Here is a 22854-nt window from a genome sequence, read left to right as displayed (position 1 = left end):
GGTGCACTTGACAGGTAGAGCAGCAGGAAATACCCTGATTTCAAGGCCAGCCTGGTCCCTGTTTTAAAAGGCCAAAAAAAAAAAAAAAACCTTTGAGGTCTGTGTATCACTTTGCAGTTAAAATAGGAGTGCTATACCAAAATCTGTAATCGCCACCAAATTCATATTTTTATCCCTCTTAACTGTAGACTATTAGGGAAGTACCAAAATGTCGGCCTCCTAGGGGCAATAGCCAACCCTGTCATGTGACTCCCATGTCCCAGCTTTCTTGATCATTGCATCAGCCGAGCGCAGCAACCTTCCCAGAAACCGGCATGCAAACTCATTCGCGCTCCGGATGATTGGCGTGTGAGTGGACCAATAATGTCTGTGGGAGACAAGGCGAAACGGAGCACTTTTTATGAGAGAGCTCTGATTGGATGGCGAGGTACGGGCCTGGCGCCGGTTGTGGCGGGTGGGTACAGCTGCGTGTCTGCGCATCAGAGGGAGCAGGTAACTAGGGGAATTTGGCGGTGGGCTCCGGACGAGGACCCTGACCCTGGAGAAAAGCAAGAGGGCCTGGAGAGCTCTAGGAGCAGAAGCGGCCCTTGGAGGAGGAGGAGCAGCTGCAGTAGCCTGCCGGGTCTGGCCGTCCGGTCCCTGGCCTGGAGAGCGGGATCTAGGCTGGAGCCGAGCTTGGTAGGCTCGGTAGGAGCACGAACTTGAGAGTAGCTTTTGCTTTTTACTCGGAGCACTGAACGTGGTGCGTCCTCTGGTTGACTTCCGAGGACCAAGGCCTTGGGAAGATCGCGGTTGCTGTTCAGTCACCACAAAGGGCTAAGGTTGTGCCTCCTTTAATTTTAATCCCTTAGAGAGGGGGTTTGCAGGGTCAGGCCTGAAAGATCAGAATGACCCAGCTGGGTGGAGTCCCGCTAAGAGACATATCCATTTTTTATTTTTTATTTTTTTTAGGTTCTCACCCTATCATCCCGGACTAGCTTGAACTCCCCGCTATAGCCCGGGCTGGCCCTGAACTCGCCGCAGTTCTCCTGCCTCGGCATTTTGAGTGCTGGAATTAACAGGCCCATGCCACCGCTCTCAATTTCCCTTCCTCCTGAGCCTGAGCGCTGGGATTTTGTCTGGCTGGGCACACAACTTTGAATAGTCTTCATCCTCTGTAGGGCTAATAACCAACATGTTAGATCCTAGTTAACACTTGGTATTTCTATATATTGTGATCCTCCCTATGGAGGGCACTAACTGACTCTCCATCTTGGTTTTCAGCACAATACGTGTTCATTATGGTGAATGAATAAGCAAAGATAGGAAATTCAAATGTTCTTTGGAATGTAACTTTACCTCAGGTTACTATTTAGAGAAGCAGTTTTCTTTAACAACTACAACTTGTTATAAAGGTAAATTCATTTTTGCAACCATTGTTGAGAGGCATTCAGAGGAGGGGTGAAAGAATGCCAAGAGACAAGATTTCTGAAAACCTTAACCTTGATTGCTTGTCATGAACAGCAAGGCCCTGTGGGAATGCTGGTCCATTTTTTTCACTCAGCCTGTTTTAACATCTTTTTGCCCCTTTGGGGCATCTGTCTGACTGATATGTTGAGTTATAAGTTAATCAGTTGGATTGTGGTTGGCTGAGTCAGGATGTCTTATGGCTATCTTTAAAATCTCTATGCTTGATGTATATAGTATCCATTTCATTAGTTTTTGGTCCTCACAAAATCCTGTTCCATACAGTGACTAACCTCAGGCTAAAGTGATGTTTTAAGGTTAGAGCTGGGTCTAGAATTCTAGAGACATTTTAGATAATATCATGAATGAGAGAGTTCTCATTTTTCTGGATACCCACTGCAACACTAGGCACTTTTGATGCACTGACCAAAACCTGTGTCCTGTCCAGTGTGTGCCCCCCCACAACACACACACACACACACACACACACACACTCCTACATACCCTGCCTTTCAGGGACATTATATTACATATTTTTAAAAAAGGCTTTGAAGTTATAAAGTTGCCTTTTTTTACTTCCCTCTCTTCTGAGTCCCTGGGCTTATTCAGTTGGGTTTTCTTCTGGTAGCATGCTCATTTTGAAATAATGCATACTCTATCACTGAGCTACACCCCCAATTCTTCTCAGCAAGCCCTTTCCCAGCTAGTGTTCTGGAGACTTTAGGCTAGATAGAGGTTGGTACATTCTTTTTATTTATATATAGTTATAAATGTATAATAATATATAATTTATATATATTAATCATATGTATATGATTGATTTTATTTTATATACATTGGTATGAAGGTTTTAGATCCCCTGGAACTGGAGTTATAGACAGTTGTGGGCTGCCATGTAGGTGCTGGGAATTGAACCCAGGTGTTCTGGAAGTGATTGGCCCTCTTAGGAGCCCAGAGGTTAGTACATTCTTGATACTTTAGGGTGGCCTATGGAACAGTTGGGCTTATCCTTGGGCTCATTGCCACTGACACCAAAGTGTCAGCCCAAATCTAGCAGCTCTGGCTTTGGGGATCTGGAACTGTGTACAACTCTTAGGAAGCAGGTTAACAAAGAGTTTGAAAAATCTTTAGAGGCCAGTAGATACAGACTCCTCCTTTTGTTGAAGTGACCCCCTCAAGGATTCAGATTAGAATCCAGGTCTCCTAATCTTTTCCCCTTCCTCACTGGGACCCTGAAGTCCATTATTCTTTTCTGATTCCTGGCATTGGATGCTCAGTGCATGTTTGTGTAATGAATGAAAACATGAATAAGTCATCTGCTGTGCTTGATGTCTGTTGAGGTTGAGAGGTGTAGATGGCCAGCCGCTCTGCTGGTGCAGCAAAAATCTTCCTTTGGCAATAACTATACCCTGGGACGTTGCAACACCCAGATTTTAAGATCAAAAAAAGCTAACCTTTGTCATTCTTTGACTTGGCTTGAGAAGGCAGGAGTCTTGTGTAATGCCTACTTTTAGTTTTATTTCCCCTAATTTCCCATCATCCTTTCTTTTGGTTAGTTCCCTGAGGTGCGTTTCGAGATGGACTCCATGCTAACAGCAAGAGAAATCCGAGACCGTTTTATAAATTTCTTCAAACAAAATGAGCACACCTATGTTCACTCTTCTGCCACCATCCCGTTGGATGATCCCACTTTGCTGTTTGCCAATGCAGGCATGAACCAGGTAAAGATTTTCATTCTTTTTTTTTTTTTTTTTTTTTAAATGTTTTTATTTATTTTCACCGATCTTTTGTCCATATATGCACTTCATGCCTGTCCAGTGCCCACAGCAGTCCAAAGAGCCTCTGGAAATGAAGTTACAGACTTCATTCATAGCCATGTGGATGTCTCTAGCCAAGATTTTGGTTCTTTCTACCTGACTGGCTGGCTGACTAATGGCAGCAGAGCAGCAGGTAACGCACAGCTCTTGGAGTCAGACAAAACCTGGGTTCTGTCACTTACCAGCTAAGCCTGTGTTGCTTCTGGTGGTGAACCTGTGCTTCTGAAATGAAGAGTAACTACAGTGCTGCTTGTAGGTTATGTTTAGTATGCAAGACCCATTTTTAATGGGTCTTGACAAGATTATTTTTATAGCATTTGAGGTGAAAAATTTGATAGGTCAAGTGATAGATGCTAGGTGTGGAAGTGTGCTGCTTTAATCCTAGCAGTTGAGAAGCAGAGGAAGGTGACTCTCTGCTTGAGGCCATAGTGAGCTCCAGGACAGCCAGGGCTACATAATAGAGAGATCGTGTCTCAAGAAAGAAAGAATTTAAAAGAATTTGAGGCCGGGCGTTGTTGGCACATACCTTTAATCCCAGCACTTGAGAGGCAGAAGCAGGTGGATCTCTGTGTGTTTGAGGCCAGCCTGGTCTAGAAAGTGAGTTCCAGGACAGCCAAGGCTACACAGAGAAACCCTGTCTCAAAATTTAAAAAAATGTTTGCAACGTTTTCTTTATTTTCTTACTGGGGATTGAACCTGAGGCTTCAAGTTGTAATCAGCAAGGACTCTAGATCTTTAGTCCTTTTGTGTGAACATGACAGCACCTGGCCCTGGAAATCAGAGATCTGCCTGCCTCAGTCTTCTAAGTGCTGAGATTAAAAGTGTATGTTACTGCACCTGTCTATATAATCCTGACTGTCCTGGAACTTGATATGTAGTCCAGGCTGCCCTAAAATTCACAGAGATCCATGTATCTCCATACCTGGCATAGCAAACAGTTTTTCAAAATCTTTTTATTAATGTTTATTTTGTTTTATATGTATGTATATTTTGTTTGCATACTACATGTGTGCCTGCCAGAAGAGGGTGTCAAAGCCCCTGGAACTGGTTGTGAACCATGTGGGTGCTGGGAATTGAACCTGGGTCCTTTGCAAGAACAGCAAGTACTCTTAACCCCTGAGCTATCTCTTCACCCTCTTAAAATCTGTATTCATTTTATATGTACGCATGTTGCTTATACATATTTATGTACTCCATGTGCATGCTGTGACCACAGAAGCCAAAAGAGAATGTTGAATTCCTCTAGAATTGGCTACCATACAGATGCTGAGAACTAAACTTGGTTCCTCTGCAAGAGCAGCAAGATCTCTTAAATGCTGAGCCATCTCTTTGGCCCTCCTATTTGATTTTAATTACTTTGTCAGAGTCAAAAGTAGCTGCTGGTCTCTAAGTTGGGAAACATGAAGTTGTACTGGCCTGGTGAGAACAATAAACCCCAGCTGTATGATTGCAATAACATGTCAGAGTATGAATGGATGTATCCCAGGACGGGGGTATAGCAAGCGTGCATGTCCAATCCGTTATCAGCTGGTGGTGATTACACTTCTCAGATCTGTCTTCTTTTTTTTTTTCCTTTGTCCCCTTTACTCCCAAGTGTCACAGTCACATGAGTTCTACTAGAAAGACTGTCTAAGATAGTAGTTCCTCACCTATGTGTGGGTTGTGACTCCTTTGGGGTCACATATCAGATGTCCTGCATATAAGATATTTCATTGCAACTCATAACCATGGCAGAATTTCAGTTATGAAGCAGCAATAAAATAATTTTACGGTTGGGGATCACTACAACAGGAGGAACTGTATTAAAGGGCTGCAGCATTAGGAAGGTCAGGAACCACTGATCTAAGGTATCACAGTTGTTACAGTTTCACACATCTGCCTTCAGCTGTTCATATGTGCAGGTGCCATTACTAGCAGTGGCGGAGGCCCTTATAAAATTAGTCCCAGGGAGCAGCTGCTCCAAGATGGAAGTCTTTGCCTTGGTTCTGTCATACACCTGCTTCTAAGTATCAAGGCTCACAAAATCCAAAGGACAGTCTATGCACACCCACTTCCTGCCTGGTTAAGGACCCTTGACATAGCCTGCAGTCCTTTAAAAGTCCAACTGTTTCTTTCTCTTTGTTTAGTTCAAACCCATCTTCCTAAATACAATTGACCCATCTCACCCTATGGCAAAGCTGAGCAGAGCTGCCAATACCCAGAAATGCATCCGTGCTGGGGGCAAACACAATGACCTGGATGACGTGGGCAAAGATGTCTACCATCACACCTTCTTTGAGATGCTGGGCTCCTGGTCCTTTGGAGATTATTTCAAGGTAAGACCAACATAGGTGACTTAGGTTTTTTGTTTTTGTTTTTTGTTGTTGTTGTTCTGGTTTGGTTTGATTTTTTGATTTTGAGGTTTTTTTGTTTTTGTTTTTTGTTTGTTTGTTGGTTGGTTGGTTTGGTTTGGTTTGGTTTCTCTGAGACAGGGTTTCTCTGTATTGCTTTGGAGGCTGTCCTAGACCAGGCTGGCCTCGAATTCACAGAGATTAACCTGCCTCTGCCTCCCGAGTGCTGTGATTAAAGGCATGCACCACCTCCCAAATAGTTTTATTTATTTATTTATTTATTTATTTATTTATAAGCATGAGGATAATTTCCACAAAACTGATTGAGTTACTAATTTTAATTGTTTTAAAGCATGGAATATCATTTAGAAGATTCAGGAATGAAAGGCATTTAATAATTCTGAGACTCCCTAGAAAAGTTTTATCATTTGGTGGTTTTAGTTTCTCTTTCCTATATAAACTGAATCTTTGTAGTTTATAATGAAGATATATTGAATCCATGTTCTGTATTTTTTTATATTTTTGTAGGAATTGGCATGTAAGATGGCCCTGGAACTTCTCACCCAAGAGTTTGGTATTCCAGTAGAAAGACTCTATGTTACTTACTTTGGTGGAGATGAAGCAGCCGGCCTAGAACCAGATCTGGAGTGTAAACAGATCTGGCAAAACTTAGGGTAAGGAGGCTGGATAGGGGTCAGTAGCTGAGAGCTCGTACTGCTCTTGCCGAGGACTGGAGCTCTGCTCCTAGTTCTGTTCCTGAAGCTATGGTTCACAACAAGCCCCTCTAGGGGATCTAATACCTCTGGCCTCTGAGGGACCTGCATTCACATAGACATACCCATACATGTACATAATTTTTTTAACAATTCTTTCAAGCTATTTTTTTTAAAAGGAGGTGCCTTGGAGATAAGAATGTACCCCACTTGCTGAGAGAGATTCCTAAATTCAGGATGGTCAACCATCCACCCATAATCCTTCCCTTTCTTCTTTTCAGTGGGTTCCAAATATACCCTCAGTTACTCAACTATACCCCCAGCTCCTTGGCAGTTACTTATTACATTTCAGTGTTCATCCCAAGTTTGACATACCTATTTATAATCCTTCAACCTTAGCAGCAGAGATAGCAGGGTTCTCAGTTCAGTGCCAGCTTTGGCTTCACAGCAAGACTGTCTCAAAAACATAAACAAAATATTTTCATTTTAAGTTTTGACAGGAGCATGCCACATCTAAACCATGGTAGTCTTTTCTTATTTATTTATTTTTATTATTATTTTTATTTTTTATTTTTTGGTTTTTCCAGACAGGGTTTCTCTGTATCGCTTTGGAACCTGTCCTGGAACTCACAGAGATCTGCCTCCTGAGTGATGGGACTAAAGGTGTGCACCACCAACGCCTGGCAATCTTTTTTTTAATTTTCAAATGGTTTAAACATGTCAGATGTGGTGATACACACTATTGAAGGCACTTAGAAGACAAAGGCAGTGAATTTCTGTGAGTCAGCCAGCCTAATCTACATAACCCTGTTCATGCCAGCTATATGGTGAGACCCTGTCTCAAAAAAAAAAAAAAAAAAAAAAGTAAAGAAAGAAAGATTTGCTTAAATTATGTTCATATTCAAAATAAATGTTTTTTTTTTTTTTTTTTTTTTTTTTTTTTTTTTTGAGATAGTTTTTCTGTAGCTTTGGAGGCTGTCTTGGAACTCATTTAGTAAACCATGCTATCCTCAAACTCACAGAGATCTGCCTGTCTCTGCCTCCCGAGTGCTGGGGTTAAAGGTGTGCCATACCACCGCCAGCCAAAATAAATTTTTTTTCTAGGCTTTATCTGTATCTTGACATATTTCTATTGGGTTATGGTCATAGCATTGTGAGGAGTCATGTTCTGCTTCTTTAATAGGCTTTGCATGTAGGCTGTTACTGATTGCCAGAGAGGGAGACTTCTTTCTAAGAAATCAGAGGGTTCCACTGTAAAACCAAGTGTTGACAGAATTCCTGTTGATGTCATCAAGTAGGTTTATCTTCCTTGCTCTTTGCAGACTGGATGATGCCAAAATTCTCCCTGGCAACATGAAAGACAACTTCTGGGAGATGGGTGACACGGGCCCCTGTGGTCCCTGCAGTGAGATCCACTATGACCGGATTGGTGGTAGGGACGCAGCACACCTCGTCAACCAGGATGACCCCAATGTGCTAGAGATCTGGAACCTTGTGTTTATCCAGTATAACAGGTAATGTAAGCCCTGCTCCTTCCTACTAAGAGCAGTTCTTTTTCTTTAACCAAACAGAGAAAGAGAAATCAGCTGTATGCTGTCTTCGTGGCTGAAGTTTGTTTGGGATCTTTATTTCTGGAGACAGTGAGCAGCTTCATATGCTCTTGGGATCATGTGACACTTCTTTAAATAACGGGATGTACCTATTTTAAAATATATAATGCCTTCATGAGCCATTTGCCTTCTATTTAAGAATAAGGAGCTGGGTGTGGTGGTGTGTACCTTTAACCCTGGCATTCAGGTGACAATGGCAGGATGATCTCTATGAGTTCAAGGCTAGCCCAGTCTACACAGTGAAGTCCAGGACAGCTAAGGCTATTTAGAGAGACCCTATGTCAACACCACCACCAGCCCCCACCCCACAAATAAGAAATAAGGCAAGGGTGCTAGGTATGTATCTACCCCTCTCTTCAGAAACCACACAAGGGCAAGCCAGGGTCCCTGCTTCAAGTTCCTCTTTGTATCCCACAGGGAAACAGATGGCCTTCTGAAACCTCTTCCCAAGAAAAGCATTGATACAGGGATGGGCCTAGAGAGACTGGTATCTGTGCTGCAGAACAAGATGTCCAACTATGACACTGACCTTTTTGTTCCTTACTTTGAAGCCATTCAGAAGGTACTGGTCCTGTTGTAAGCATGGATGCTTCTGTGGAGGTTTGCAGGATAGACTTTTAGCACTGCCATCACAGATGAATGGCCATATGCTTTTACAGCCCAAAGTATTTGTTGTCATCTGCCTACTTCATTATTGTTAGCATACCTTTCTGTGAATAAGGGGATGCTGTGCTATTTGTTGGGGGTAGGGCCTGGCTTGATGCTCTTTGGCTCTTTCCACTGTCACTTTATTGGATTTGTAGGATGTGGCAAGATAGTCATCCTTTCTTTCTTAGACCTCCTCACTCCCTAGGAGCCTACTTGGATAAGGTGGCACAAACAGGTCTCTCATCAGCGTCTTCTGCTCTTTACCTGTAGGGTACAGGTGCCCGGCCGTACACTGGCAAAGTTGGTGCTGAGGATGCTGATGGGATTGACATGGCCTATAGGGTTCTGGCTGACCATGCTCGGACCATCACTGTGGCATTGGCGGATGGCGGCAGGCCTGATAACACAGGACGGGGGTGAGTCACTCTCTGGGCAGGGTTTGGACTGCAGTTTAAGGCCATACTTTTATTATTGTGTTGTTGTCTTTTGGAGAGGCACAGGGATCCTCTCCCCTCTTTCTAAGAGCTAAAGGGAGTTTTAATTTATTTTAAGACTACTATATTTAATAGTTTCTACTAAGTAATGAGGTGAGGCCGGCACTCAAGCTGTCAGACAGGATTTGTACTCACCCCAGGAACCTGCATTCCTGACAAGCTGGCCTAGGATCTCATACATCAGTCTGGTTTTATGTTGGTAGTCAAACCAAATTTCTGCAAAAGCAGAGGGGAACAAAGAAGTTTATGTTGCTCTGTTTGAATAGAGTTCTGCCCCCTTGGAACTGCCTGCTGTGGGTGTTCCCTAGCGGATATTCAGGTCTGCTTTTCATAGGTACGTGCTGAGGCGGATTCTTCGCAGAGCTGTTCGATATTCCCATGAGAAACTGAATGCCAGCAGGGGTTTCTTTGCTACGTTAGTTGATGTTGTCGTACAGTCCCTGGTACGTAAAAGTCCCTGCTTTCATCTTCTATTCTAAATCCATAGTCCAAGAGGCATGTAGTGGGGGTAACATACTGTAATGGATTCTTTTTTAAGATTTGTTTTTCTGGGGGCAGTGGTGGCATACTCCTTAATCCTAGCACTTAGGATACAGATGCAGGTGGATATCTGTGAGTTCGAGGCCAACCTGGTCTACAAAGTGAGTTCCAGGACAGCCAGGACTGTTACACAAAGAAACCCTGTCTTAAATAAAAGGATTTATTTATTTTTGAGTGCTCTATCTGCATATACCCCTTTATGTCAGAATCCACTTAGAGGTAGTTTTGAGCCACCATGTGATTGCTGGGAATTGAACTCAGTACTTCTGAGTTCAGCCATTGCTCTTAACTGCTGAGCCATCCCTCCTGCCCTATTAATGGATATTTTAAGAGAGAGATTGTGGAGGTCAGGTATGGGGGTACACATCTTTAATTCTAGCACTTAAGAGACAGAGGCCGGTGAGTTTGGGGCCAGCCCGATCTACATTGCAAGTTACAGGGCAGCCAGGGTTATATACAGAGTGAATCCCCATCTCAAAAAGGAAGGGGTGTGCCATGGAACAATGTCTGGCCTCACTGAGCCTCTTTTGTTAGGGAGATGCCTTCCCTGAGCTAAAGAAGGACCCAGACATGGTGAAGGATATCATTAATGAAGAAGAGGCACAGTTTCTCAAGACACTCAGCAGAGGGCGGCGCATCCTGGACCGAAAAATCCAGAGTTTAGGAGACTGCAGGACCATCCCTGGTGAGACCCACTTTTCACCTTCCTTCATCAGGCACAGGGAATTCTTCTGAGAAAGACTGGGTTCTCCCTCACTGCTTCCAAGATTCATAGTATTTTAATTAAACTGCTCTTGGTATAAAGTAAGACTTAGAGCGAAAGTAATTATAAGAGAATTTACTGTGGTAAAAGTATTCAGACAATACAGGAATGGAAAATGTATACCTTTTCTAAATACATTTCTCAGAGATAAACAGCAACAGCACTGTTAGGAGTTGGTGTGATGGCATCTGCAGTCTCAGCATGCTGAGGCAGGAGGATCACGAGGTCAAGTCTGCTACAGAGCAAAATAAAATCTCAAGAAGAAAAACGAGATTTTGGTGTGTAACCAACACTTCTGGGTTTTTCCCTATTTGCATAATATCAAAAATTAGTTTAGGTTTTTTTTTTTTGGTTGGTTGATGGATGGTTGGTTGATTCTTCAAGACAAGGGTTCCTGGTGTAGCCCTGGCACTATCTCTCTAGACCAAGTTGGCCTCAAACTCATAGAGATCCACCTATCTCTGCCTCCCGATTGCCAAATAGGTGTTTATATTTGCATATAGAAATAACATTTGGGGCTGAGTGGTGGTTGTACACACCTTTAATCCCAGTACTCAGTAGACAGAGGCAGGTGGATCTCTGTGAGTTCAAGGCCAGCCTGATCTCCAGAGCAAGTTCCAGGACAGGCTCCACAGCTATACAGAGAAACACTATTTCAAAAAACAAAAAAGCAAACAGAAATAACATTTGATGTTATTGTATCATCTTACAATTTGCTTTATCTTTCACCATCTGACAATTTTTGTTGTTGTTTTTTGAGACAGGATTTCTCTCTGTAGACAGGCTGTCCTAGAACTCGGAGAGATCCTCTTACACTTGCCTCCTAAGTCCTGGGATCAAAGGCGTGTACTGCTGCCACTCAGCTGAGAAAAATAATTTTAAAGGCTTTTTTAAAACCCCCCCCTTTTTTTTTGTTTGTTTGTTTGTTTTTTGAGATAAGATTTCTCTCTGTAGATTTGTAGGCTGTCCTGGAACTCACTCTGTAGACCAGGCTGGCCTCAAACTCATAGAGATCCACCTGCCTCTGCCTTCCAAGTGCTGGGATTAAAGGCGTGTGCCACCACTGTCCAGCTCTCCCCCATTTTTTAAAATATTTTAATTATGTGTATATGAGGGGGGTTGTCATGTGATTGAAATGCCCATAGAGGAAGGAAGAGGGCACTGGACCCTCCCCCACCCCCCACCACCCCACCCTCATCACCCCCCACCACCCCACTCCCCCCAGGATACTAGAGTTAGTAGGTGATTGTGAGTAGCCCGACATGTGTGCTGGGAACCATACCCAGGCCTCTGCAAGAGCAACAAGTGTTCTAACCTCTGAGCTGTCTCTCCAGTTCTGGTTATTCTCTTTTTATCGAAGTGTAGTGTTTAAAGAGACAGATTAATGAGCTCATTTATGTTGCTCAGATCAAGAAACAAGAAATTTATTTCCTGTTCAGTCCTAAAAGATTTGACTTGCCTTAACTCTGTTCACTTCTGTCACTCCCAGAAGTCTCCTGGGAGGGCTTGGCCTGGGAAAGGAAGGGTTTGTCCATATTATTTTGACACAGTTCCTTTGTACCCATAGGAGATACTGCCTGGCTCCTCTATGATACTTATGGATTCCCAGTGGATCTCACGGGATTGATTGCTGAAGAGAAGGGCCTGGTGGTAGATATGGATGGCTTTGAAGAAGAGAGGAAACTGGCTCAGGTAAGGAATGAGCAGGACTTGTGGGCACTGGCTTCCCAGCTCACCTCCACCCTCAGGACTGCTTTCCCTTTTCCTTCTCCTTTCTTGACTTTTTATTTCTTTGTCTTTTCATGGGAGTGTTTCTCTGTGTGGCCCTAGCTATCTTGGAACTCACTCTGTAGTCCAGGCTGGCCTCAAACATAGAGATCCACCTGCCTCTGCCTCCCTGAGTGCTGGGATTAAAGGGGTGCACCACTACTGCTCAGCCTGCTTTTTCTTTCTTAAGAAATAGCCTCCATTTCTATTACCACCAACACCAAAAAAGAAAAGAGTGTGTAGTGTAGGCAGGAAAGGCAAGACCTACTCAGGTACAAATAAGTTTGACTTCTGGCACACACCTAATCCCAGCGCTTGGGAGACAGGCTGGCAGAGCTCAGTGAGTTCAAGGCCAACCTGGTCTACAGAGTGAGTTCCAGGACAGACTGTTACACAGAGAAACAATGTCTTGGGGGGAAAAACAAAAACAAAAAAAGTGTTTTCTCTAGACCAGTGGCTTCTCAGCTAGCGGCATCCTTCTGGGGCATTTTCCAATAATGTGTTCAAGGAATTTTTAGTTTTCACAACTAGAGAGGGATGCTCCCATTGTCTTGTTGGTTGAGGCTAGAGATGCTGCTCAATGTCCTGCATGCAAGAGGACAGCCCTCAAAACAAAGGCTGGTCAAGCTCCAGATGCCCCAGCGCTAAGATTAAAGAACACTGCCCTTTAGTTTTCCCTAGCCTCATTTCTCTTTTCTCCTACACTGAGGTAACTCAGGGCTTTTTCTCTTGTTTTGACAGCTGAAGTCACAGGGCAAGGGAGCAGGCGGGGAAGACCTCATCATGCTGGACATTTATGCTATTGAAGAGCTCCGGGCAAAGGGTTTGGAGGCGACAGACGATTCTCCAAAGTATAACTACCATTCAGACTCCAATGGTAGCTACGGTATGTTGCTGTTCTTTCTGCTTCCATGCTGTCTCCCTCTTAATTTGGGGAGTTTGAAGAAATCAGTCTCAAGGTGCCTAGCCCGACATTACTGTGTTCCTTTGCTATTATAGGCATCCTCGGCTGGTGGTTTCCTTAACTACTTTGAATCATAGTTACAGAATGTTGTTTTTTAAAAGTCCAGGTTCCTGCTACACTTAAACCAATTTCCCTTAAGTGTAATACTTTACAGGAAAAAAAAAAAGGCACTTGGCCTTGAAACAATGATAGTGTCTGTTGAACTCTGCACAGGCAAAATAGAATTTTAAATAACCTAAATAAATAAATGAAAATGCAATGCAGTGCATGGGCCCTGGCAGAGATCTTATGCCAAAATCTATATAGTAAGGCTGTTTTGGATTTTTGGTTTGTTTCCTTGCCCCAAGGAAGTTTTATTGGGGAAAGGCAAGGGGAAGGAGGGAGGGAGGGCGGGAGTCCTGTCTTAGAGAAACAGCAGAAGGAAAATTTGTTTTGTTTTACATTTTTAAAGACAGCTTCCCACTGTGTAGTAAAATTTCCTACATAGACTAGATTGGCCTTAAGTCACAGGAATCCACATGTTTTTAGCCTCCTAAATGTTTAGATTAAAGGCATGTGCTACAATGCCCATTCCAAGTCCATTAGCTTTTAAGTGTATGTGTGTGTAGTGTGTGAGAGAGAAACAGAGAGAGAGTTTGAACTAGACTATTAAAACTGTGTGAGGCAGAATCAGATTTACCAAGTTTGTTGTCTAACATAGAGGGTAACCAGCTGTCCAATTTGTTCAGACATGCCTCAGTGTGAACACTGAAAGCTTGTCCCTAGAAAACCCCTGAGTTTTAGAAACTGGAACAGTTAGTCAACCTACTGAGTATTGATTCCCTGGTGGAAAATCAGTGTGCTAGTTATTTTATAAAGTCTAATGGGCTCCCGGCTTGCAAAATAAAATTAGACAGTTAGGACCTAAGTATTGGGAAATCGAGTTTAGCAAAAGGCAACTAAGAATATGTGATTGGAGCCAGGTATGTTGTTACATGCTTTTAATCCCAACACCCAGGATGCAGAGGCAGGTGATTCTCTGTGAATTGGAGGCCTTACTGGTCTATATAGAGAATTCCAGGCCAGGGCTACATACTAAGACCCTGTCTCTAAAACAACTACAAATAAAGTGTGAATTGGGCTGGGGCTGGTACCTCAGTGGTTATATAACGTTTGAGTGTCTGGGTCAATCTCAACATGGGGAATATATATATATATCAACCAAGTCACTGACTTCTCTTCCTCTTCCCCTATTTCTGTCTGTTGAGCAGTGTTTGAGTGCATAGTGGCTACCGTGCTTGCTCTGCGCAGGGAAAAGATGTTTGTGGAAGAGGTGGTCACTGGCCAGGAATGCGGAATAGTGCTGGACAAGACCTGTTTCTATGCCGAACAAGGAGGGCAGATCTACGATGAAGGCTACTTGGTGAAGGTTGATGACAGCAGTGAGGATGTAAGGCCAAACTTCTTTCTTGTTGGCTATGGAAGGCTAGGCATGGAGTTGGGTGTCCTCTTTTGCTCCCTTCTTACTCTGGGCTGTCGGGAGCTGATTTGACATGTTTGGGGTTTAGCCTTTTGTTGGTGTATCTTCTGCAGACAGCAAGAGAGCTGCTTCATTTTTGTTTTTTAGTTTGGTTTGGTTTGGTTTTTTGAGACAAGCTTTTCCTGTGTAGCCCTGCCCATCCTGGAACTTATTCTGTAGACCAGCTGACCTCAAACTCAGAGATCCTCCTGCCTCTGCTTCCTAAGTGCTGGGATTAAATGCATGTGCCACCACCGCCTGTGAGGACTGCTTCTTACATATGTGGCAACTCAGTTCTTAGGTACCCTTGTGGCTGGATCCTTGCAGCCAGGATGCAATGCAAATGCTGACACTTGCTTCCTGCATGCTTCCTTACAAATGAGGATAATAAGGACACTCTATTTTCACTTGTTGATTGGTTTTGTTGTCTTTTGTGGGGTGAGGGTGGAGACAGGGTTTCTTGTGTAACAGTCCTGGCTGTCCTGGAACTCCCTCTAAGACCAGGCTGGCCTGGAACTCAGAGATGGCCTGCCTTTGCCTCTTGAGTACTGGGACTAAAGGTGTGTGGCACCTTTAGTCCGGCTTGTTGTTGGCTTTTTGAGGCAAGGTGTCACACTTACAGCTCAGGTGGGTCTTAATGCCCGGTAATTTGCCTCAGCCTCTCCTGTGCTGTAAGTAGAAGCATGCATCACCATGCCCAGCAGAGACCACTCTTGAAGGACAAACATTCTTTTTGAAAGCTCAGCCTCTGACTCAGCCACTGCTATTTGGTCCTGATGAGGCAGTCACTTGGTCTCCTCTGGCAGCTGATTTCTACCAGTAGGATAGGATCCTTTCATAGATGTTAAGATGTTCCTTGCTGAGGAAGTAGCTCAGTTGGTGGAGCACTTAATTGGCATGAACAAGGGTCTGGGTTCAGTCTCAGCTCTGTATAGAACTGGGAGTGGGGCTGTGTACTTGTAATTCTAGCACTTGAGAATGGGAAAGCAGGAAAATCAAAATCAAGTTTCCCTAGGCTACCCAGCACATTGAAAAGTAGTATGTGTATCATCTAATGGTAGGGGTATATCGTGTACGTAAAGGAGAATTGACATTTATTATTTGGAAGTTTTACTTACCTATTGGTGTCCTTGACTTTGCAGAAAACCGAGTTTACGGTGAAGAATGCTCAGGTCCGAGGCGGGTATGTGCTGCATATAGGAACGATATATGGGAACCTGAAAGTGGGGGATCAAGTCCGGCTATTTATTGATGAGGTAAGCTGCATGCTGGTCCATGTTTGATGTTTATTTACTTGGGTGATTTGAAACAGTCTCTTGAACACTATGTAATTAAAGCAGGCTTTACAGCCTCCATAGTCATGGTCCTGTGCTACCCTGCCCACCTCCCATTTGATCTTGATATGTGTGACATTACAACCTTTGCTCTTAACTATTAGGATTGATTGATTGATTTTAGGCTTTCCCTTGTTTCTGTCTTTTTTTTTTTTTTTTTTTTTTTTTTTTTTTTTTTGATGTAGGGTCTCTCTATAGAGCCCTTGCTTTACTATAACTCACTATATAGACCAGACTGGCTTCAAGCTCACAGAGATCTGCTGGCTCTGCCTCTAGAGTGCTGGGATTAGAGTTCCAGGTCAGCCCAAGCTACAAAGTGAGACATTTTCTCATAAAAAACAAAACCCAAACAGACAACAAGTCATATGTTGCCGGTCAGCCCTGTTCTATGTAGAGGAAGGGGAAGGACACACTCCTTGAGGGTCCCTCATTCTCACACCCCCTTGACCAGAGCTTAGTGGTACACCTACACTTACCTAATAGGAAAACTGGGGAAAACTGTTTTTACCCTGAGCAGCCTTATACTCAACAGTTGTTTCTAGTACTTGAGAACAGCTTTCTAGCAGCCATCTCTGCCCTCTGCAGCCCCGGCGGAGACCTGTCATGAGCAACCATACAGCCACGCACATTCTGAACTTCGCCCTGCGCTCCGTACTTGGGGAAGCGGACCAGAAAGGCTCACTGGTTGCTCCTGACCGCCTTCGGTTTGACTTCACTGCCAAGGGAGCCATGTCCACCCAGCAAATCAAGGAGGCTGAGGAGATTGCTAATGCCATGATTGAGGCAGCTAAGGTAGGTTGAGACACGCGCTCCCTCTTCCTGCACCATCTCTTCTTGCCATGGAGGCTCAGCAGCCCAGATGTCCCCACTCCATTGTACCATGTCCTGACTTGTCCATAGAGACGCTGCTTTTATTATAGTGGTGACCCGTTCCTCCTGGAGGTGGAGCGGTCTTTGATCTCCCATCTCCTTTAACAGCCAGTGTTTTGTGCTTACTTACATATGGTATTTTCTCTTCAGACTTGGCTCAGGGCTTAACAAAAAGGTTGGGAATTCCTGTCTGGCTCCCTCTGCTTTTGCATGAGATGTTTTTTCAGAAGGCTTGGGGTTTCTGTCAGACACAGTGGAGTTACAGACCTGTGTTCTCTCCATGGCTGCTTCCTCACCGTCAGCCTTATTCCAGCGTTTCCCCCCTCTTGTCTTCTTTGTATGGCAGCCTGTCTATACCCAGGACTGTCCTCTGGCAGCAGCAAAAGCCATCCAAGGCCTTCGCGCCGTGTTTGATGAGACCTATCCTGACCCTGTGCGAGTCGTCTCCATTGGGGTCCCGGTGTCAGAGCTGTTGGATGACCCCTCTGGGCCTGCCGGCTCCCTCACTTCTGTTGAGTTCTGTGGAGGAACGTGAGTACCTTGGTAGAGATAGCTACAGATGAGCTCACCTGCTGTTGGCACCCCCCTTTGAGGATATGAAACTAGACTAGACCAACTGTCCTGTTCCTTTGTTTGGTTGTTTATTATTTTGCCATGCTTTGGATGGAACTCGGGTTTTTACAGATGCTAAACAAGTGTCCCACCATTGAGCCTCAGACTCTCCTATTTTTAAGGTTAAAATGAAGTCCTCAGAAATGCACTTATCCAATAAGATTCCTGGAATCCTAATAGCCTGGTGGTCCTATCAGACACTTTGCTGTGTCTGGCATTAGTGTCTCTTAGGTTTCTAATGAAATGTTCATCCCAGAATTGGTTCTTGTTCCCTGGGTCGAACCTCAAAAGGAAACTGGTAGGACTTGAGGATTCAGCAAGGCTTTAGAGCGCTCACCGAGCTCCTGCTCTGACCCTAGCTCATCCTAGTCCTGTGCCTGTATGATTCCCTTTGCCGCATCTGGGAAGGGAAACTGAGCCCATTGAGAGCTAGCTCCTGAGCAGACTGTGTGACAGGCCTGGCTCAGCTGGATTGGGAGAACCACTTGTTTTTCTGCCAGCTCAGATTCTAGAAGAAGCCTAGTGGAAAGCATATTCTTAGGGCCCGATCAAGCCCAGCGGAGCCTCCTGCCAGCCTCAGGCTAGCAGGGAGCACTTAAGGTGTCTAGAGATGTCTAGAGGATCTGAGGAGTCCAGTTCTAGCCTCTTTCTGACTGAGTCAGGCCTTCAGGTGAGTCTCACTTATTCCCAAACACATGACACCTTAGGGAATGTCCTTCAAAGACTTTGTGTCACCCTCAGAATTCAACTATTATTGCACACTTTGAGTTCTCTGAGCAACTGGAGAATAAGACCTGACTAGGTCCATTTGTTTTAAGGCAATGCATCAAGATTTTTCAAAGTGGGGCTGGAGGAATAGCTCAGTGGTTAAGAGCGCTGGCTGCTCTTCCAGCGGACCTGGGTTCATTTCCCAGCACCCACATAGCAGCTCACAGCTATCTTTAACTTCGATTCCAGGGGATATCTGACACCCTGACACCCTCAGACAGACAGACAGACAGACATGAAAGCAAAACAAATAAATCATTTAAAAAGTGGTTTTTTAAAAGACTTTTTAAAGTGATCTTCCAGTATTCCCACCTAATGAGCATTTTTTCCCATATATTAAAATATAGCTCATGTTCCAGTGAAAGATCAAAATGTTACATGCATCCTAATAACAGTATTACTGAGTTGGCTGTTAGGAATGTCTGAATTTTGATGATAGTCTCACTTGATTTTCATAACAGCCTTGTGAGGGAGATGTGTCTCCTTTTATACTTTGAATGTTCTGAGACCCTGGCTTCAGGCTCAGCCCAACCTTCTCTCCCATCTGCTCCTTCACTTACCTTTGCTTCTGGCCTATGCTCCTAAAGTCTCTACAGAGTGAAAGGCCAAATGTCTTTAATCCCAGCATCCCAGCACTTGGATGCAGAGGCAGACAATTGTCTGAGTTTGAGGCCAGCATGGTCTACATAGTGAATTCTTGGCCAGCCAGAGTTATGCAGTGAGACCCTGTCTGGAGGGGGGAGGGAGGCCTTTACTTATTGTGAAGATTTGGATTCATCTAACCCAGGGCTCCCAGACTTCCTCTTCTTCATGGCCTTTTATGCTCTGCCTTTCAGGCATCTACGGAATTCTAGTCATGCAGGAGCTTTTGTGATAGTGACTGAAGAAGCTATTGCCAAGGGTATCCGGAGGATTGTTGCTGTCACTGGTGCTGAAGCCCAGAAGGTAGGTCAGGCTGATGTGTGGGCCCTGCCTGTCAGGAAAGCTGTCACTGCACAGGATTCCTAGCTGTCGACGTTTAATCTTTTACATCTTGGGCTTAGGACACAGTGGCGCTTGCCATAAGGTCTAACAACCTGATTGTGTTGCCAGTGACCCACATAAAGTGTAAGGAGAGAATTGGCTCCAGAAAGTTGTTCTCTGACTCCGACATGTGTACCGTGCACATACACCACACACACATCACACAAGATAGTAATAGAAATTTCCAAAAACAGATAGCATCAAGGAAAACAGAATACATAAACTCTGCATCTCCCTCCCAGCACAGCTGTGTGTGGCGGGCAAGTCATTTCTCCTGCTTCACATGTCCCTCCCTTTCCACAGTAGCCCACATGTCCCACCTAATGTGAGGAGCACGGCACAAAGGACGGTCATTCTGTGCTAGCTTGTTTTGAACCCTGAGGAATGGCCATCTCACCAGGTTGAAAGGGCTTCTCATGCATGAGTACCTGGTTATCCTTGAACCTGAGTTACAGTACAGCCTTTGCTGGCTAGGTGTGTGTGGCCGGAGCACTTGCTCCCTGAAGGAAAAAAAACCCTGGTGTTTACAGCTCTAATTGTTCTCCTAGGCCCTCAGAAAAGCAGAGAGCTTGAAGAGATCTCTGTCTGTCATAGAGGCCAAAGTGAAGGCCCAGACTGCACCCAACAAGGATGTGCAGCGGGAAATTGCCGACCTTGGTGAGGTGAGGATGGCCTGCCTCTCTCTGCTTCAGGGTGGGCGCTCCTAGCAAACCTGAGGAGTAAGACCATCCCTGTGCTTGGATCCCTGTGCTTGGACTTTCTGTTCTTTTATTTGTTCGTTTTTGAGACACGGTGTTATTCTGCAGCCCAGACTAGCATAGAACACACTCCATAGCTCGGGCTGGCCTCAGATTTGCTTTGCCCTTATCTCTTTGCAAACATGAGCCACACGCTGGGTGGGGGAGGTAGGGATAGGGTTTTTTGTTGCTGCTGTTGTTGTTTGAGAAAGGCTACCACTATGCAACCCATGCTGCACAATGGCTGGTTATTTCTTGATATCCTAAGCTTCCAGCGAGTCTGCAGGCCTGGTAAGGACCAGGTCTCATCTTGAGAGCTAAGCCCTCTTTATAATGATACTTTCTCTCAAGCTCATCTGTGATGGCTGTTACATTAATAGAGTGTCTAGTCTTTTTTTTTTTTTTAATCCAATTTTTTTTTATTGAGCTATATTTTTCCTACTTCCCTTCTCCACTTACCTTGTCCCCTCCCGCGCCCCCCCCCCCGAGTGACTATTCTTAAAGACAGCACATATTTGTGCTTTCTTTCTGTTTTCTCAGACACTGCCCATGGGAAGCTTTGGCTCAAAGACAGTAGGGTGGGGTAGGGTAGGCTTGAATTTCCCCCTACCTCCTAGTAGCCCAAACCCGGACAGACTTCTGTTTTGGTTCCAGGCCCTGGCTACTGCAGTCATCCCCCAGTGGCAGAAAGATGAACAACGAGAGACTTTGAAATCCCTGAAGAAAGTCATGGATGACCTAGACCGTGCTAGCAAAGCCGATGTTCAGAAGCGAGTACGTCCTGGCAGTGGTGGCAGCTGGGAAAAGAGCCCAGCCCAAAGGTTTTCCTGGACAGAGGCTCACACGGTTTAGAGTCTGGGCTCTTGGCCTGAGCCTGTCTCCTGTGCTTCTTGTAGGTGTTAGAGAAGACAAAGCAGCTGATTGACAGCAACCCCAACCAGCCCCTGGTCATCCTGGAGATGGAAAGCGGTGCCTCGGCCAAGGTAAGCAGGGGCTGGGGACAGCATCTGCTAAGGAAATGTGGTGGTGCTCTAAGGACAGAGTTCCAGACTCCCTTGTAGAAAGCAGCGCTCCCTGTCCTGGTGCTATGACCTGACATGAAGTTGTCCCACAGGCCCTGAATGAAGCTTTGAAGCTGTTCAAGACGCATTCTCCTCAGACATCTGCAATGCTCTTCACAGTGGACAACGAGGCCGGCAAGATCACATGCTTGTGTCAGGTTCCCCAGGTCAGAACTCCCTACAGCCTCTAGACCCGCCAGGTGCCAGGCCATGGTGGTGCATCCTTTAATCCCAGAACTCAGGAGGCAGAGGCAGGTAGATCTCTGTGAGTTTGAGGCCATCCTGGTCTATAGAGTGAGTTCCAGGACAGACATTTAAAAAAAAAAAATTGCAAACTCTTATGCCAATGGGAAGCACTGTTTATAGCTTTTCAAAGAGGGGTTCTTAGTATTATTTGCCAAGACACTATGTGTGTGTACCCCAGGCCTTCCTGTTGGTAGAGGTAGATGTATTAACTACTGGCCATAGCTGCTCCTCTGTAGCAGCTGTAGAGTCAGTCTTGGCCTCTGGTAGCATCACCCAACATCACCCAAAATATGAGTGGGTGTTGGTGGCTCCCTTCCTTGTGGTATCCCGCTGTTCCCCACCTCAGTCCCATCTTCTATTCTAACTACCATTTCCCCTTCCTATCTTCTAGAATGCAGCCAACCGGGGCCTAAAAGCCAGCGAGTGGGTGCAGCAGGTTTCAGGCCTGATGGATGGTAAAGGAGGTGGCAAGGATATGTCTGCCCAGGCCACAGGCAAGAACGTGGGCTGCCTCCAGGAAGCACTGCAGCTGGCTACTTCCTTTGCCCAGCTCCGCCTGGGAGATGTGAAGAACTGACGGGAGGGAAGCCCTCACTGGGAAGTATTTCCCCATCAACCAGATGTGTCGGAATGCAGGAGTGCACCCAGGAGCACCTCGAAGACATTTGAGTCTTGGGACCTTTCGGTAGCCCTATCCGTCCTAATCCAGCAGTAACTGGAACATACGTGGAGCTGTCCTGTGATTCATTGCCCCTTTCCATTACTGCTCTGAGCCATACGTGTCAGCACCATCTGTCTAGAATCACTACCCCAGGAATTCTATTTAACATCATCACGATCATGTCTATATATAAGGCTTCTAGGTCGTCTGCAGGTAGGAAGCCTTTTTGCTGTGGAAAATAAAAAGGACCATGTGCAATATTTGATGCATGCATTCTCTTTTTTTCTCCTGGGGTAGGCCCTGGCTCCCTATGTTTGCAGAACACAGGCTGCAGCTCCAGCTGGTTCCTGATTGAAATTATCACAGAATACATCCCCGTGAATTTTAGGAGTGGCCCCTGGGATAGCAGAGACAAAATGGATGGTCTGAATTGATGCATTCAACAGAGTGGGGAGATTTCTATTGAAATTTTCATGTGGAGAAACACCTTTCTCAGTCTCTTGGCACAACATCTTAATGCCTTGGACCATGAATATCTCTTGTCTGCCTCCTTTTGAAGTTGCTGACATGAGTCAGACAACTAATACAGGAAGTATAAATATGCAGATTTCTGTCTCCCAGTAACTGCTGTGCTTACTGTTCTGTGCTTTTTAACCTAAAGTATAAAGTAGTTCAAGGCCCTGGCCTGGCCCTGCCCTAAAATGCAATTAGTCTGAGTCTACAAACAGCAGAGTCTGGAAGCAGTAGTGTGTGGGAGGTAGAGATACTGCCTGTTTATGCCAGTTCTTCAGGATGTTAGAAATATTATGTATGTATGTATGTATATATACATATGTGTGTATGTGTGTCTACATATCCGGTGTAGGAAGAGATTTCCATCAGTTTATTAAACAAGTGTTGAAGCCAGCTGGGGTACTGAGGACCCGAGTGAACAGCCTTAACAGGTTAGATT

General features: G+C 44.9%; 1 protein-coding gene across 1 annotated transcript; it reads left to right on the top strand.

Annotated features, from left to right (window-relative positions):
- The first annotated feature begins 667 nt into the window (after positions 1-667).
- Positions 668-22167, top strand: Aars1 (alanyl-tRNA synthetase 1). The gene is made up of 21 exons (XM_051201749.1): positions 668-742; positions 3003-3167; positions 5390-5578; positions 6122-6267; positions 7629-7820; positions 8334-8478; positions 8835-8980; positions 9393-9501; positions 10133-10283; positions 11929-12053; positions 12870-13014; positions 14343-14521; positions 15733-15846; positions 16510-16716; positions 17141-17325; positions 19011-19119; positions 19746-19859; positions 20589-20708; positions 20831-20917; positions 21049-21162; positions 21633-22167. Exons 2-21 carry the CDS (start codon positions 3024-3026, stop codon positions 21816-21818), a joined length of 2907 nt encoding a protein of 968 aa, XP_051057706.1. The 5' UTR covers positions 668-742; positions 3003-3023; the 3' UTR covers positions 21819-22167.
- The last annotated feature ends 687 nt before the right edge of the window (positions 22168-22854 follow it).

The sequence above is a fragment of the Phodopus roborovskii genome, unplaced genomic scaffold (assembly GCF_943737965.1).
Source record: "Phodopus roborovskii unplaced genomic scaffold, PHOROB, whole genome shotgun sequence".
Lineage (NCBI taxonomy): Eukaryota > Metazoa > Chordata > Mammalia > Rodentia > Cricetidae > Phodopus > Phodopus roborovskii.
This window is presented reverse-complemented; position numbering and strand designations above follow the sequence as displayed.

Coding starts and splice junctions, on each gene's coding strand:
- Aars1 (XM_051201749.1), top strand. CDS start 3,024: ATGGACTCCATGCTAACAGCAAGAGAAATCCGAGACCGTTTTATAAAT. Junction 19,860..20,588: donor AAATTGCCGACCTTGGTGAG/GTGAGGATGGCC, acceptor TTTTGGTTCCAG/GCCCTGGCTACTGCAGTCAT. Junction 20,918..21,048: donor AAAGCGGTGCCTCGGCCAAG/GTAAGCAGGGGC, acceptor GTTGTCCCACAG/GCCCTGAATGAAGCTTTGAA.